Below are 14,802 nucleotides of genomic sequence, written 5' to 3'. Positions count from 1 at the left end.
AAGTAGTAATTTTAAAGCTAAGAACTGGAGCTACTTGCACCTAAAACAGTTTTGAAAGCAAAAATGTTTAAGTTTCCCAAAACAATCCGTGAATGGAGTCCAACATTTTTGATGAAAGTTGTTAGAAAAAAATTTAGTTATGTTCTTGGTGTTTTAACTTGTACTCCCCCCCCCCCCCCCTAAAAACTTGAGAAAACATGAAATTACAGGGGTATGAACTCACCTTGAGTGGTTTCAGTAGATGAGTGTTGAAGAAGAGAAGTGTTCAACTCAAGAACACTTGAAGAATCACTTGAAGATTCGAAGATCTAACAAGAATGTGATGATGTTTGTGTAAGGAATCATTGATTTGAGAAAAATGGAAGTGGAATAATCATAGAGAGGATAAATTATACTTATCAAGAGTGTGAGAAAGCTTGATAATCAGCCTTGAATCTTGAATTTGAGGGAGAAGTTTTGAGAGAAAAGGTTGTTTGATCTTCTTGGTGAAAATAAGGAAAATGTGTGAAGTGAAGAGTGAAAGAGGATTCTTCAGCTCTTTTGGGCTTGGGTGGCTGGGAAAAGAGAGGGGTAATGCCTTGAAGTGACTAGGAGTAGAGAGGAGTACAAGGATTGGTCAAAGGAATGGGCATGGGGTGGTAGTTTGTGCAAAATATTATGGCAATATTCACACTCCACCTCAAGATCTCACTTAAAAGATTTTATTTTTAAATAATTATTTCCATGAAAATATGCTCAATTTATGAATATCTAGGGTCTTATATGTTAAAATATGAGTTATGGAGAAAATCCCGCGTTAAAATAATTAAAAACGGACTTAAAATGGAGAATTAGTCAAAATGGGGTGAAAAAGGGTGAAATCCGAAGTCTGGGCGAGATTGCGGTCATCAGCAGCCTTGGAACCGAAGTGGCTCGGCTGCTGAGGAGTATCCGAAGGGAGGAGCTTAGTTGTGGATGCGGAGGTCGAAGAAGGAAGGCGCCGCGGTCGGGGTAGCTAGAACCGAAAGCAACTTTGGATGCGGGCTTCACGTCGCTGCGGCTCGCTGGCTGCGGCCGGCTTGCTGCGGCTCGCTGGTTGCGGTCAGCTTGCTGCGGCTGCACCCTATTGCGGTCCGAAGACTGCGGTTGCTCAAGGGGCCTCGGATCCAAGAGGACTTGACCCTTATGGGGAGGATTCGGTCCTAAAGGGTAATTTTTCAAGATTTTTCCTTCTTTGAGTGGTTCCTTATCAAGCCTAGTATCGGGATGCCTCAATTGATTATAAAAAATTCAAGAGAGGTTTCGGGAGAGATTTTGGAGAGATTTTACAATCTTGGAGATATTTCACATACAGAGAGAGATTTGGGAGAGATTTCACATACTTGGAGAGATTTCTCATACAAAGAGACATTTGGGAGAGATTACACATTCTTGGAGAGATTTCTCATACAAAGAGAGATTTGGGAGAGATTACACATTCTTGGAGAGATTTCTCATACAAAGAGAGATTGAGTGAAAACGATTGAGAGAGGTTTCGTGTGTGCCATTTGTGAGTGTTTGGCTCCGTAACTCAAGGTCCGTAAGCACCGTTAAGCCATGTTTAAGGATCTTACACACTCCCAATGAGTATGCAACATTGTTTTATCGGTTTGGTTTGTTACTTACCATAGTTTTAGGTTAAGGAAATCTAGATGTACGAACTTTCGATTTATGATCTCTCATTAGAATAGCGAGTTGTTTAGTAATTAAGTAACGTAAGCCCTAGTACTCATTGGCTAATTGAGTCGACCGATTTGACTTGTTGATTTTAGTTGACTGGAAATTGACGGTTGTCACATTTCAGAAAATATCGGATTTTCTAGGTTTTATAAACTACACAAAACATTTTCATATCAAACCTGCTTATGAACTCACCAACATTCTTTATGTTGACGTTTACAAAATAACTTGTATTTCCAGGTAACATATAAACTGAAGAACAATACAAGGTGTGTTAGAATGTTATGTTTTGAAAACTCTCAAACAATTTATGTTATGGAAATGTAATATTTAGACAATGTACTTGATGTGAACAATGTCAGTTGTAATATATTTAAATCATGGTGATGTTTATGTTATGTTTAATGTATATTCATTGTGATGATATTTCAATTTAAGTCACGCGAGCCCTCGGACGTTTCCGCCGTCTGTTTCGGGGGTGTGACAATATTTTTTGTCTTTTAGTGTAACTATGTCAATTACTCGATATTATTCATCGTTCCTCAGAGGTTTAAAGAGATCCGCATAGCCCCCTTTGCGGATCTCGTGATCATTTTTCCAAAACTCAAATTTTATTGGTTAAATGCTTAAAACACCCCCTCAGTTTTGGTTATTTCATGAATTTTCTATTGTTAATTATATTGATTGTGATGATGTAATATACTTTGTTGACAATTTATTTTCCGGCTAAAAAATATTTTATGTTTTATGATGTTTTCTAGTACGAGATTTATTGTAATGATTTTAATACTACTTTAAAGATTATTATAAACTATATAATATATGACGAGAGATTCACAACCACAATATACAAACATAATAAGTTTGTGTCTGCCGTTAAAACTTCGGGCCATCTGATACAAAGACTTCTTATAGGGTTACCCAAAGTGTAACTACTTATTTATGGTAAAGTGGGTGCGTTTACCGACGACAAGAGCGATGTGGTGGATACGGGCAAAATAATATTTTTAAATCCATTAAGACCGTTCGAGTTAAAAAAGTTAAGGATTAAATGTACAGGCTACGATAAAGCATACAAATTATCCATACAATTTAAACTAAAAGTGATTGATATAATAAGTTTAGTTATGGATAAAAAGATAAAAATAGTGGTTTTTTAATTTCTTGTAAATGATAATAAAAAACATAGTGATTAAAATGAAAAAAAAAAACAAGTTCAATGACTAATGATACCTTAAACAAAATATAATGAGTAAAATAAAACACTTAGAAAAATTCAGTGACTAATTATAACCTTGACAACGTCGTATTATACATCGACTATTCCCGATTAGGATGACTAAAATAAACAAAAACAAACAAGTTTAATTACTAATGATTACTCAAACCTAAACCCCTTTGTTTTATTTTTATAATCCTCTAAGAGCATTGGGTGTGGGCAACAAGGTGCAACACCAAGTTGTGCCACCTCATATGCCACCTAAGCTAATGTTGTTATGACACCAAGTGAATAAATTGGCAACAAGATGCAACACCAACTTTTTGAAAATAAATATTTTTATTTTTTCTATTTTTATTTTTACTATTTCGTTTTTTTTTATTTTTACTTATTTTTTTTTGCTTTCGTTTTTCTTCTTTTTGTTTTTTTAATAACTAATATATTTTTTTATAAAACATATAATTTTAAAAACAAAAAAAAGACATAATATTTAAAATCTAAAATTCCGATTACAATTAAAAAAACATAATTTTAAACCTAAATTAATAACTAAAATACCATTCAAAATACTACTAAAACCACACCAATCCTAATTAACCCAAATATTTTTTCCTAATTTGTTCATTCATCGCTTGTAGCACCGCTAGATCAGCAGACGCTAAACTCTCCTTGCTTGTCCGAAGAATTGACTACCGATGTGTCATCAGTTCCCTCTCTTTTTGTTCATGCTTCTCCCATGCTTGCCTTTTTAGGAACTCCAAATGACGACGTTTCAACTCATTTTTTTCTTTTATTAATAAATTGTGTTCGTCGAATTTGGTTTTCATTTCCGCCACATCTTTTGCTCTCGTCTCCACCTCCTCCTCATGTCTTGCAGCGCGCCTCGCTTTGTCGCGTCCTGGCGGTCGTCGTGGTGGGGATATCTCTTGGATATCATCCGTGATCTCATCATCATCGGCATTTAGGTCCATGTTAGTCCGTGCGTCCGACACGTCGACCGAGCTAGAATTGCGAAACCTTTTGGATTGAACCTCCGACGATGTAGGCGTTTTATTCCACTTTGGATCCGCTCGCAACAATTCCCATGATTTTTCAAAGTCGAAAACATGACCCATTTCGACCCGATATTGTTCCTTAGCCGATTTGAACAAATCAAAGTCGTTGGTTCCATTTTGTTGTTGCGTCTCAAGCCGGTTGTAAATACCGTTGAGTTTGCTGCACCGCTTAGTTATCATACCCCACTTGCTGCTCAACATGTCGTTGTTGCGATACAAATTTTTCTTTAAAATAGCGTGAAACTTGTCGAACACCGCCCCCCAATAAGCTCCTTTTTTCATTCCATTTCCGTGAAGTTTGTTTTTTGAAGTAGCACACCAAGCCGCCGTCAAAGCGTATTCCTCCTCCGGTGTCCGCCATTGTGGAATGTCTGCATTTTCAGATTCCACCGCTATTGATTTCCCTTTTGATTTTCCTTTCCATTTCCCTTTCTTACTACTTCCCGCTTCCACTTGAACTGATGGCTGTGTTGTAGACGACGGTTGATTGGTTGTTTGTTGCATCGAACCAAAAGTAGAGAAAAGATTTTGTTGTAAATTTGGGTTTTGACCAAATTGATTTTGTTGAACGTAAGGTGAGTTGGGAAATTGCAGTGGCGGTGAAGCGAGATTGAAAGCGGCACCTTGGTCTGGTATTTGTGGTGAACCTTGAGACGACAAAAGGTTGAAACAATTTTCATACCCCGCAAATATGAGAGGCGAGGTTGTGTTTGGGTTTGATGATGAAGGGAAAGTGTTTGGGTTTTGCTTCATTTTTTGATTAACAAAGTATAGAAAATATAGAGAGGATTTTAAAAAGATATGTAAAGTTTAAATTAAAAAGAGTATATATATATATATATATATATATATATATATAGGTAAAAAGATAAAAACGTTTTTTTTTTAAAAATGAATTTCGACCGTTTTCAAACGGTCAAAAAGAAAACGGTAAAATAATGCCCGTTTCAATTCGTTATGACGCCCACGAGAACTGCTCGACGAGATGTAACGAGTTGGGGGGTGTTCCCCGTCACGACGGCGTTGTCGGCTGCCCATACCGACTACTCTAAGAATGCTCATAAAAAGTCGAAGTGGAACCAAACAGGATGCGGGTCGGGTTGAAACCGGAGTGATGATTCGCGCCCTAATCACGACCCACAAATATCCCGCCACTTCGCACCGCTCTTCGATTTCAAAGAATTTTAGTTCTCTATCTCCCCCTCTCTCTCTATTACTCCACCAGCTAACGCGAACGCCAGCAACACCGCCGCCAGACTATCATTTCCGACTGAAGCTTTCATCGATTAAATTTATATTTCCAGCGGTTAGGTTATTCTCTCTCATCCTATTTTATTTTTCATTTCTATGTATCAATGTTAGGTCATATGGTACCTTTCATCTCCAGTGAATACACCACAAATGCATGCACCATGAGGTCCTGGATGTTCAGGTTGTTTAGGATTTCAAAACTAATCACTAGCTATACTTCCGGAAATGCTTATTTTTTTACACTGGTCTGTTTGTTATTCATAAATTAAGTGTTGAAATGGTATTTAAGTAGTTAGTATAACCTAGGCAATCATAATGATTTATAGAACCGATATAGCTCAATTTGGAGTCATTTAGCATGAATGTAGCTGAGAATCCGAAACAATGTCATCTTAGCGTTCTTTGGAAAATCTTTCTAAAGTGTCCTTTCATCTAGACAGTCAACAAACAGTAAGTCGATCATAAAGGGACCCGAGAACACTAATGTACATTGATAAACAGTCTATCTGTGTCTATCTGTGCTGTTTGATTGCGAAATATGGTTTGAACTTGGAACTAATTTCTCTCTACTGGATAGTTCTCTTTACAATGACCATTTTCACTACGACAGTAGTTATGTCTTTTGTATATCTCTTTTATAGACTTTGAGGAAAATTACACCAATTGCTACTTGTGTCTTGCTTGCTAGTGTAATCCTACAGTAGTTGCAAAAGCATGTGTCTTTCTTGGATGTTTTCATGCTCATGTTCAAACAATCTTACATTTTTGCTCTGGCTGTTCATCAGTGAAACTTTTTTTTTGTTATTCATCTTACATTTGTGTTTGTCATCTCTTCTGTCTGTTTATAGATATCATTTCAAATTGGCATCAAGGGCTGTATCTCATTTATTGTTTTATAAGATGGGGGAATGTGCTTGTTTCTAGATGAACATGTTAGTGAATGACAGAGGCAAACCATATGAAGTAAGAACTCCGGTTCATTTTTCTCTTTATAATTTTGTTTGATGACAATCATCTTTTTCTTTTTGTTCTTATTTGTTTTATTTCCTGTGGTTTAATCTCAGTAGAAACAACTTTGGTGGAGGTTCTAATCATGTGGACAAGCCTACAAGGGACAATTGGTCTCAACATGCCAAAGCACATGATAATTTTTCAAACCAAGATAAATTCTTGAAATCAAGTTTCCTTTTCTCTTTGTCAACACAAAAACCTTGTGTTGAAGGAGCCATGTCAGCAGCTGTAAGGTACAGTTTCCATGATTTACTGAAACTAATTCTATTTCTATAATTTGCTCTTTTCCGTGATATCATGTTTGGGACTTCACTGTTTTTCATTTGTTGTAGATCACTTTCTTCCCAATTTCAAAATGTTACAAACTCACAAAGTCAACATGTTGACAAGGTAACACTTTTTTATTTAATTTACATTGTCATCTTTTATGTCTTTATATCTTATAACCGTTTGGTCAACTGATATATAAGCTTTTACAGGCTTGGCAAGCTCTTTCCAACCTCAAGTTGTCTTCTAGGAATTATATAAAACCTGGTAAAAGCAGACCACTGGCTAATAATGGTGGTTCTACTTCTGCTTCATTTCAAGATGTTAGAAAACCTACTCAACAATTTTCCTCTAATGTGAATAACAAAAATTTGGGACAAAATCAAGCACACCAATCAAATGAAACATATGTGGCGGAAGCTTCTGGAAGGCTTGGAACTATGTTTAGTGGTGGTTATGCATCAAATCCCATGGAAGCTTCTGGAAGAAATATGAATGCATCATACAACAATGCCACAAATCATGGTGGTTATGCATCAAATCCCATGGAAGCTTCTAGAAGAAATATGAATGCATCATACAACAATGCCACAAATTCAGGTCATGGCATACACAACTATGGTACAAATGCAGGCCACTTCAAAGGGTTTCAAGAAACTGACACTGGTGGCATTGATGATGATGATGATATCCTTCTGGTAATTCATGCTACTAAATAAGGCCTTGATAAACAATGTATCTTAAAGTTGTTTAATTGCATCATCAATCAACTTCAATTTTCAGAATCTTGATTTGGATCAAATAGTCTCTGAACACTACCAGTCATCTTGCACACCACCATCATCAACCTTGAAGTTTCCACCTGTCAATCCAGCTAGCATTTCAAGACATGATGACATAAGTTTGCCTCCAGAACTATGTGTGGAATGCAGTCATGGTTTTAAGGTAAGTATCTCAAATCATTAAACTTTTGATCTTTGATAGTTCTGTGGTGGACTCTAATTTTATGCCTAACTTTTAAAATTGGTTCAGCTAGGACTTTGTCCTGAAGCTTCAAATCATTTGCAAATAATGAAGGACATGCTCATTTCAATATCAAATGATCTACTTGACAATGTTGACCTGAATTCAGATCAAATAGAGAAGCTTCGCCAAGATAGGTATCCTTCCTTTTCTGCCTTCTGAAAATAAAAATGCAGTCTTATAATCAGTTATTTATTTATTTATTTTTAATTCTAGAATCAATGAGAAGTTTGGTACTTTTAGAAGCATTTTAAAAAGTAGAACCAGTAAGCAGCAGGTTGGTTTTGATTGGTTTTTATCAAAAGAAACTATAAATTGATAACATAGTTCCACTGAGTTTCTTAGAATTTTGTAACAAACTAACGATTACAACAACATACTGTTTAAAAAAGGGAAATGAAAGTAGGATGCTATAATAGATAAATAAATGGAAAGTACATTGCTATTGCAATATACAAGTGAATCAACACATTCATTTGTTTTCCCATCTTTTTCTATTTGCTTTTATTTGCGCCCTCATTGACAACAATATCAGACTTGTTAGTTGTTACCTGATATTTGTTTTCTTATAACAGGATAATGCTGAATAAGCAAATCCAACAGCTTGAGAAACATCTTCAATCTAGAATGGTTGATCATGAAGGACCCAAATCAAACTTCACACCAAATACTGCTGCCACTAGATCTTTTCAGTATGAAACTCCTCCAACATTTGCTTCAAGAATTGATGCCACAAGACTTGATGATCAATTTTACATGCATAATGAGAATAATAGATGGAATTCACCATCAGTATCATATTCATCAGTAAGTAATGTCAGTGTTTCTTCAGCTCCTGTAGAGAGGGAACCATACATTCCAAAGTATGTGGAAGTCAATTACATTGAAGGTTCTGATGACAAGAACTGGAGTAAGCGAGATTTTCCATGGACCAAAGAGATGGAGGTATGTGTGACAGTGTGAGTGTGACAATCACCATTTACCACCAACATGAATTAGGGGTATAATCGTCTTTTTATTCTGCTCTTAGGCTAATAACAAAAAGGTGTTTGGGAATCACTCATTCCGACCTAACCAAAGAGAAGTGATTAACGCGACAATGAGTGGGAAGGATGTTTTTGTTTTAATGCCAACTGGAGGTGGAAAAAGTCTGACTTATCAGGTACTGCATTCCCTTTTTGTTTCCCTATTTTAAAAATATTTATTAATTTTCCATAATTATTGAATTTTGTTTTTTTGTGCAGCTTCCTGCTCTTATTTGTCCTGGTATAACATTGGTAATCTCACCTCTTGTTTCACTGATTCAAGATCAAATAATGCATCTCTTGCAGGTATATGAAAATTATCTCATTCACTGTATTGGTTTTTTTTTTTTCTTTCAAGATGTATATTGAGTTTTTTAAAATAGAAAGATGCTATATTATCTTTTTTTTTTGGTTGCACCATAGGCAAACATTCCTGCTGCTTACTTAAGTGCCACTATGGAGTGGAGTGAGCAACAAGAGATTCTAAGAGAGCTTTGCTCAGACAACTGTAACTACAAGCTGCTATATGTCACCCCAGAGAAAGTGGCAAAGTGAGTTCCTATTATCCTTCTTAAAGTAGGGTCATTTTATTTTTAAAAAAATACATATGTTTAAATTTGACTAGAGATAAGTTCAACAATCTCATATATCTTAATCTGGAAACAAACTTCCTTGAAATAATAATGCAAGCATGCGAAGTGCACTCATTTTAACTAATACCTTTTCGATCCTACTATTATATTGCTAATCACTCTTTTAATTGTTACATGAGTGCAGAAGTGACTTTTTGCTACGACAATTAGAAAACATACATGCAAGAGAATTACTATCTAGATTTGTCATTGATGAAGCACATTGTGTAAGCCAATGGGGACATGATTTCAGGCCAGATTATCAGGTGATAGCTTTTGACTACATTATCTTTAAAAGATCTACCCAATTATAGCTTGTTTCTTTTTTCTTTATGTATATGGATTACAAAAGCTGTAAAAGTTTGATGCTATAACAAACAAATCAATGAAAGTACATTGCTATTTCTTTTATATAAAAAGTATGCTACATTGTTAAACTGACAACAAATGTGTTATTATCTACAGGGTCTTGGGATTTTGAAGCAAAAATTTCCAACAGTACCTGTACTGGCTTTAACTGCAACTGCTACAGCCAGTGTAAAGGAAGATGTAGTACAGGCTCTTGGTTTAGTTGACTGTGTTATTTTTAGGCAGAGTTTCAATCGCCCAAACTTAAGGTATGATTTACTTCTAAATATTGTATGCTATAAATTAGAATGTGTTGACTGTGGTTGACCTTGTAATTATGTTAATATTTCAGGTTTTCAGTTGTCCCCAAGACAAAAAAATGTATTGAGGAGATGCATGAATTCATTAAGAAGAGTCATTTTGATGAATGTGGAATCATTTACTGTCTTTCAAGGATGGACTGTGAAAAAGTTGCTGAGAAGTTGAAGGTTGTTCAGAGTTCAGATACAAGTTTTGGAATATATATATTTATTTATCTAGTTATTAATTAGTGGAGATACTGTTTTCAGGAGTATGGGCACAAAGTAGGTTTTTATCATGGTTCAATGGATCCTGATATGCGTGCATTAGTTCAAAGGCAGTGGAGTAAAGATGAGATTAATATAATATGCGCAACTGTGGCCTTTGGAATGGGTATGAATAAGAATAAGAATAAGAATAAGAATAATGTTATGATCCAGTAATTGTTGTGGTTATTATTTATATGAATAATGTTATGTTGTAATTCTTTCAGGTATTAATAAACCGGATGTTCGGTTTGTGATTCATCATTCTCTTCCTAAATCAATTGAGGGTTACCATCAGGTATTAGTTTTTACTTTTTACTTTTTAGTTTTTATAGTTAATTTATAAATAAGATATGTGTTGAGTTAAAGCCAATAATAAAGCTGAATTCTGTAGGAGTGTGGGCGTGCAGGAAGAGATGGCCAGCTTTCTTCCTGTGTGTTGTATTATAGTTATAGTGATTATGTAAGTCATTGCTGTAAACCTATTATCTAGTTGTTGATAAAGTGCAAGAAATAGCAACGTACTTTCAATGATCTGTTTATTATTATTATTATTATTATTATTATAGCACCCTACTTTCATTTCATCTTTTTACAGCATTATAGATTGAAAAATCTACTCAAATATAGTAATATCATCCAAATACAAACAAATTTTCCTTGCTATAAGAAAGAAGTTGAATTTATGGTGACACATATTTTTATTTACAGATCCGGGTGAAGCTAATGCTTAGTTATGGAGCTGAACAAACCTCTTTTGCATCTCCTCGTATGGGTACATCAAATTCAGGAAGGATACTGGAAACAAACACTGAAAACCTTTTAAGAATGGTACTAGAAAATCTTTCTAGTGCTATTTTCAATAATTAGGTTCACAAGGGCATTTATGTCTTTTGCAACAGCCGAGCTTTCTAATAATTTGACTTTTTGTTACAGGTCAGTTACTGTGAAAACGATGTTGACTGCAGACGTTTTCTACAACTTGTCCATTTTGGGGAAAAGTTTGACTCTTTCAACTGCAGAAAAACATGTGATAATTGTTTGAAAAGTCAAACCCTTGTGGAAAAAGATGTCACCCAAGTCGCAAAACACTTGGTTAGAAATCATACATTCTAATCTGTACTTCTTTATCTAGTGACATTAGAAATTATGTGTTTATTGTTTTGATGTGCAGGTTGACTTGGTCAAACTAACACAGCAGCAAGTCTCAGCATCTCATATCTTGGATGTCTACAAGGGTTCCATGAGCCAAATTGTAATTTTCTCAATATTTTGTTGTTTGTAATTTAGTTTCATTTGTTTGTGAATTGTGAATTGTGATTTTGATGTTGTTGACTTTGTGGAAAAATGAAGGTTAAAAAGTACAAACATGATAAATTAAGATTGCATGGAGCTGGAAAAAATGCAGCCAAAGGGGAAGCATCGCGTGTGCTTCGTCATCTTGTTGTTGAGGAGATTCTTGTGGAAGATGTAAAGAAAAGTGATTATGGATCTGCATCATCGGTTTTGAAGGTAAGAAATACCAATCTACTTTTATATATATATTCCTGTTTTATACTATTATATCATCCTACTTCTGTTCCTTTTTATTTTTTTTAGCAGTGAAAATTGCTTTGTGTTGATGCCATAATAGGAAGAAATGAAAACATTTTTTTTTTAAATAGGTAAATGAAAAGAAGGCTGGAAGTTTAATTGCAGGTCGGCAGACCATAACTTTAAGGTCCATCTCTTTCATTTCATACTCCTAAAATTATTCCTATCTCATATTCTTTTTTATATCTTTTTCTTTTTACAACAACTAAATGCTATATATAACTGGGTAGATTTTATAGAGTATAATGCTGTAGTAGGAAATAAGTGAATCAATGTAGGATATGCTTTAATAAACAGATGCTTAATGGTTTTTTTGGTTGCTTTATAGATTTCCTTCTGGTGTTAAAGCATTCAAGTCCTTAAGAAATGATGCAACTCCAGCAAGAGGCTTATCAACATCAACAATAACATCAACATCAGCGTCAAAACAAAACCCTGTGCAATTAGACACTTCTGCTCAACCTCAGACACAAGGAGACTCAGTATGTTGACTTTTTTTTTTTTCTACTTAATTATTTTATAAAATTCCAAACTATAATATTTGTACAACAGGCGCTTTCAGCGAAGCTATACTCGGCTTTGCGACTCCTTCGAACGCATCTACTCAGGGAAGCATCAGAAAAGGGCATGTCATACTCCGCACATCACATTTTCGTGTAAGGGCAAATTTGTAAAAAAACAAAGTTATAAGTAAAAAAGAAACGTCTGACTTTTGTTGATTTTAGGAATGAAACACTACACGATATCGGGAGAAAGATTCCCAGAACTAAAGAAGAGCTTCTTGAAGTTCATGGCATTGGCAAGTAAGTTAGTTGCTTAACAATAATAGAGTATATTTACAGTTTTTGTTATATATATATATATATATATATATATATATATATATATATTAAGATATGATTGTTTTGAGTTATAAGAGAAATGCTGATAACAACACAGGGCAAAAGTAAGCAAGTATGGGGATCGAGTTTTGAAAATCATTGAAGATACTGTAAATGCTCATTACAACAACACTACAGATAAAACCAAAAGCAAAACCAAAAGCAGCAGCAACAGTACAGATTCCATAAAAAGAAGGAGAAACACATTAGACAAAATCCCAAATGGAGATTTAGGTTATGAAGATGAAGATGATTTCGTTGCAAGCACTGCACGTTCAAAGAAAAGGGTACTTGAAAAACCAAAACCGGATCCAGTTGCAGAAGCTGTTGACTATTTTTATGAAATTCCAGATGAGGATTTGGATTTGGAGTTGTTTGACAAGGTCTGTGAGATTCACACAAATGCTTCAAATCCAAAGCCTGAAACTGAAATGAAGAATATTGGAGGACGAGTGTTACCTTCTTGGTGAATATGTCACCCGTAGAATTAATTGTACAGTTGATAATGGCATGTTCTATTTAGTTACAGATGAGTTCGTTGTTTTCTTGTTATTTATGTTGTATATTCATGTTTATTGTTCGCTACTTTTCATTGGATATAGTCGATACTTGACATCTGCCCCCTTCATCAGAACTGCCATCAACAACACTTTGATTCACTCTTGAAATTCCATTTCTTTGATTGTGGGTGGTCTCTTTTGTAGTGCCCATCTTCTTGAATTTATAACCTTTAATCTTAACGAAAACTTTAGATTTGGAACACGACTTTCCATTATTTCCACCATCTTTCTTTCTTCCCGCTTTTCTTCCTCCGCCTACAAAACAGACCTAGACCGGAAACATGTTCACTAACTGAAACCTTCATTTTAGTTTTTTTAGAAAGCAAAGAATCCTTAACAGTAACCGTTGTTCAACCATACTACATGGCATCAACAAAATACTCTCATGAATTCGACAATGAACATAACTGAATTAGAGCTTAATCCCCGTCATCAATCTTACCTTTGACACCTTGTAAATCTAGGATAGTACGATTAAAGATATCAAGACGATCCTTTACCTAAGTACTTCCATACATTTGAATGGACTGTACAAAAGTTTTTTCCGATATAACTTATTTATGAGCGTTATTATATGAGAGTTTCTCCTATATCCCAACAACAATCATTTGATCCACAACTTCCCATAATGACGTAAACTTAAGGAATAACACTATGCGTTTTTGTCATAATAACCTTCTTCAACATCTCAACCATGTATTTTGATAATTTCAGTTTTCTTTCCAAAGCCTCCATACAATCTTGTTGAGCCATAACAGCCGTAATCTTTACTTTCCACAAAGTGAATTTTTGGGACAAAATCTCTTCAACAAATAAAATAAACCACAACTCTGAAATAGGTAAAGATTTGACTATACAGTCACAGGCTCACAGCTGTAAAACTAAATAATATTAAATTAAATCTAAAGATTTAATTTATCATGGTGTCGTAATAGTGTTGGGTTGTTTTTGTCTTTGTTGGAGTGAAGGTTTTTGGCTAGTTGAAATTATCATATTTCATAGTTACTTAGTTTCATAGAGATTGTTGGTGATAGTTTATTCAATATTTTATATCTTGTAATTATGATTAAGTTGTTTCATGTGACCATCTGTATTCACAGTTTTAAAAACGTTCCAAGATCATTTACTATCATTAATTAAACACTCAAAGATGATAATAGTAAATCTCTTATATCCCCACATAAGTTTGTGCACTGAAACTTCAAAGGTCGAATAGGAAGTTATAAATCACCAACGACCCTCTTTCAAATATCAAATCAATCTAAATCGTCTTTTCAAATACTAGCCCATGGAAATGACTGCAGGTTGCAGTGCGCATGATGGACATGATCATCTTGTCAAATTGTTGTTGATTGGCGACTCTGGTGTAGGCAAGTCTAGCTTAGTCTCACGATTCACCAGGGGGAAGTTCAGACCCGACCCAAAACCCACAAGTACAAACAACATTGTTGCTAGACATGTATGTGTTGATGGAAAGGTCTTCAAGGTTCAGATTGTGGATATTCCTGGGAATAGTAGTTACAGTGATATTTCTACAGAAGTGCTAAGCACAAACGGAGCACTCATTGTTTACGATGTCACCAGTCTTTCCACCTTTGAAAACGCTGAAAAGTGGTATAAGGAGTTACAAATTGCAAATGGCGAAATTGAGGTGATGCTCATTGGGAATAAAT

The 14,802-nt window shown here is 34.9% G+C and overlaps 1 protein-coding gene across 4 annotated transcripts; it reads left to right on the top strand.

Annotated features, from left to right (window-relative positions):
- The first annotated feature begins 5,136 nt into the window (after positions 1 to 5,136).
- On the top strand, positions 5,137 to 13,203 carry LOC145074043 (ATP-dependent DNA helicase Q-like 4A). 4 transcript variants are annotated; one of them, XM_079020488.1, is made up of 26 exons: positions 5,137 to 5,278; positions 6,072 to 6,186; positions 6,291 to 6,467; positions 6,567 to 6,624; positions 6,714 to 7,199; positions 7,285 to 7,446; positions 7,534 to 7,661; positions 8,100 to 8,469; positions 8,555 to 8,686; positions 8,769 to 8,855; positions 8,973 to 9,100; positions 9,327 to 9,447; positions 9,647 to 9,798; positions 9,882 to 10,017; positions 10,099 to 10,222; positions 10,323 to 10,393; positions 10,490 to 10,558; positions 10,807 to 10,926; positions 11,032 to 11,190; positions 11,270 to 11,350; positions 11,449 to 11,607; positions 11,760 to 11,815; positions 12,017 to 12,170; positions 12,241 to 12,344; positions 12,414 to 12,491; positions 12,628 to 13,203. In XM_079020488.1, the coding sequence occupies exons 2-26, from the start codon at positions 6,164 to 6,166 to the stop codon at positions 13,037 to 13,039; spliced, it is 3,747 nt and encodes a 1,248-aa protein (XP_078876614.1). In that variant the 5' UTR covers positions 5,137 to 5,278; positions 6,072 to 6,163; the 3' UTR covers positions 13,040 to 13,203. The 4 variants fall into 4 exon arrangements, with proteins under 4 accessions (XP_078876614.1, XP_078876612.1, XP_078876613.1 ...); XM_079020486.1 differs by having other exon boundaries at positions 6,288 to 6,467; XM_079020487.1 differs by having other exon boundaries at positions 5,144 to 5,283.
- Positions 13,204 to 14,802: the final 1,599 nt, after the last annotated feature.

The sequence above is a fragment of the Lactuca serriola genome, chromosome 9 (genome assembly GCF_051521515.1).
Source record: "Lactuca serriola cultivar US96UC23 chromosome 9, Lser_US96UC23_V15, whole genome shotgun sequence".
Lineage (NCBI taxonomy): Eukaryota > Viridiplantae > Streptophyta > Magnoliopsida > Asterales > Asteraceae > Lactuca > Lactuca serriola.
This window is presented reverse-complemented; position numbering and strand designations above follow the sequence as displayed.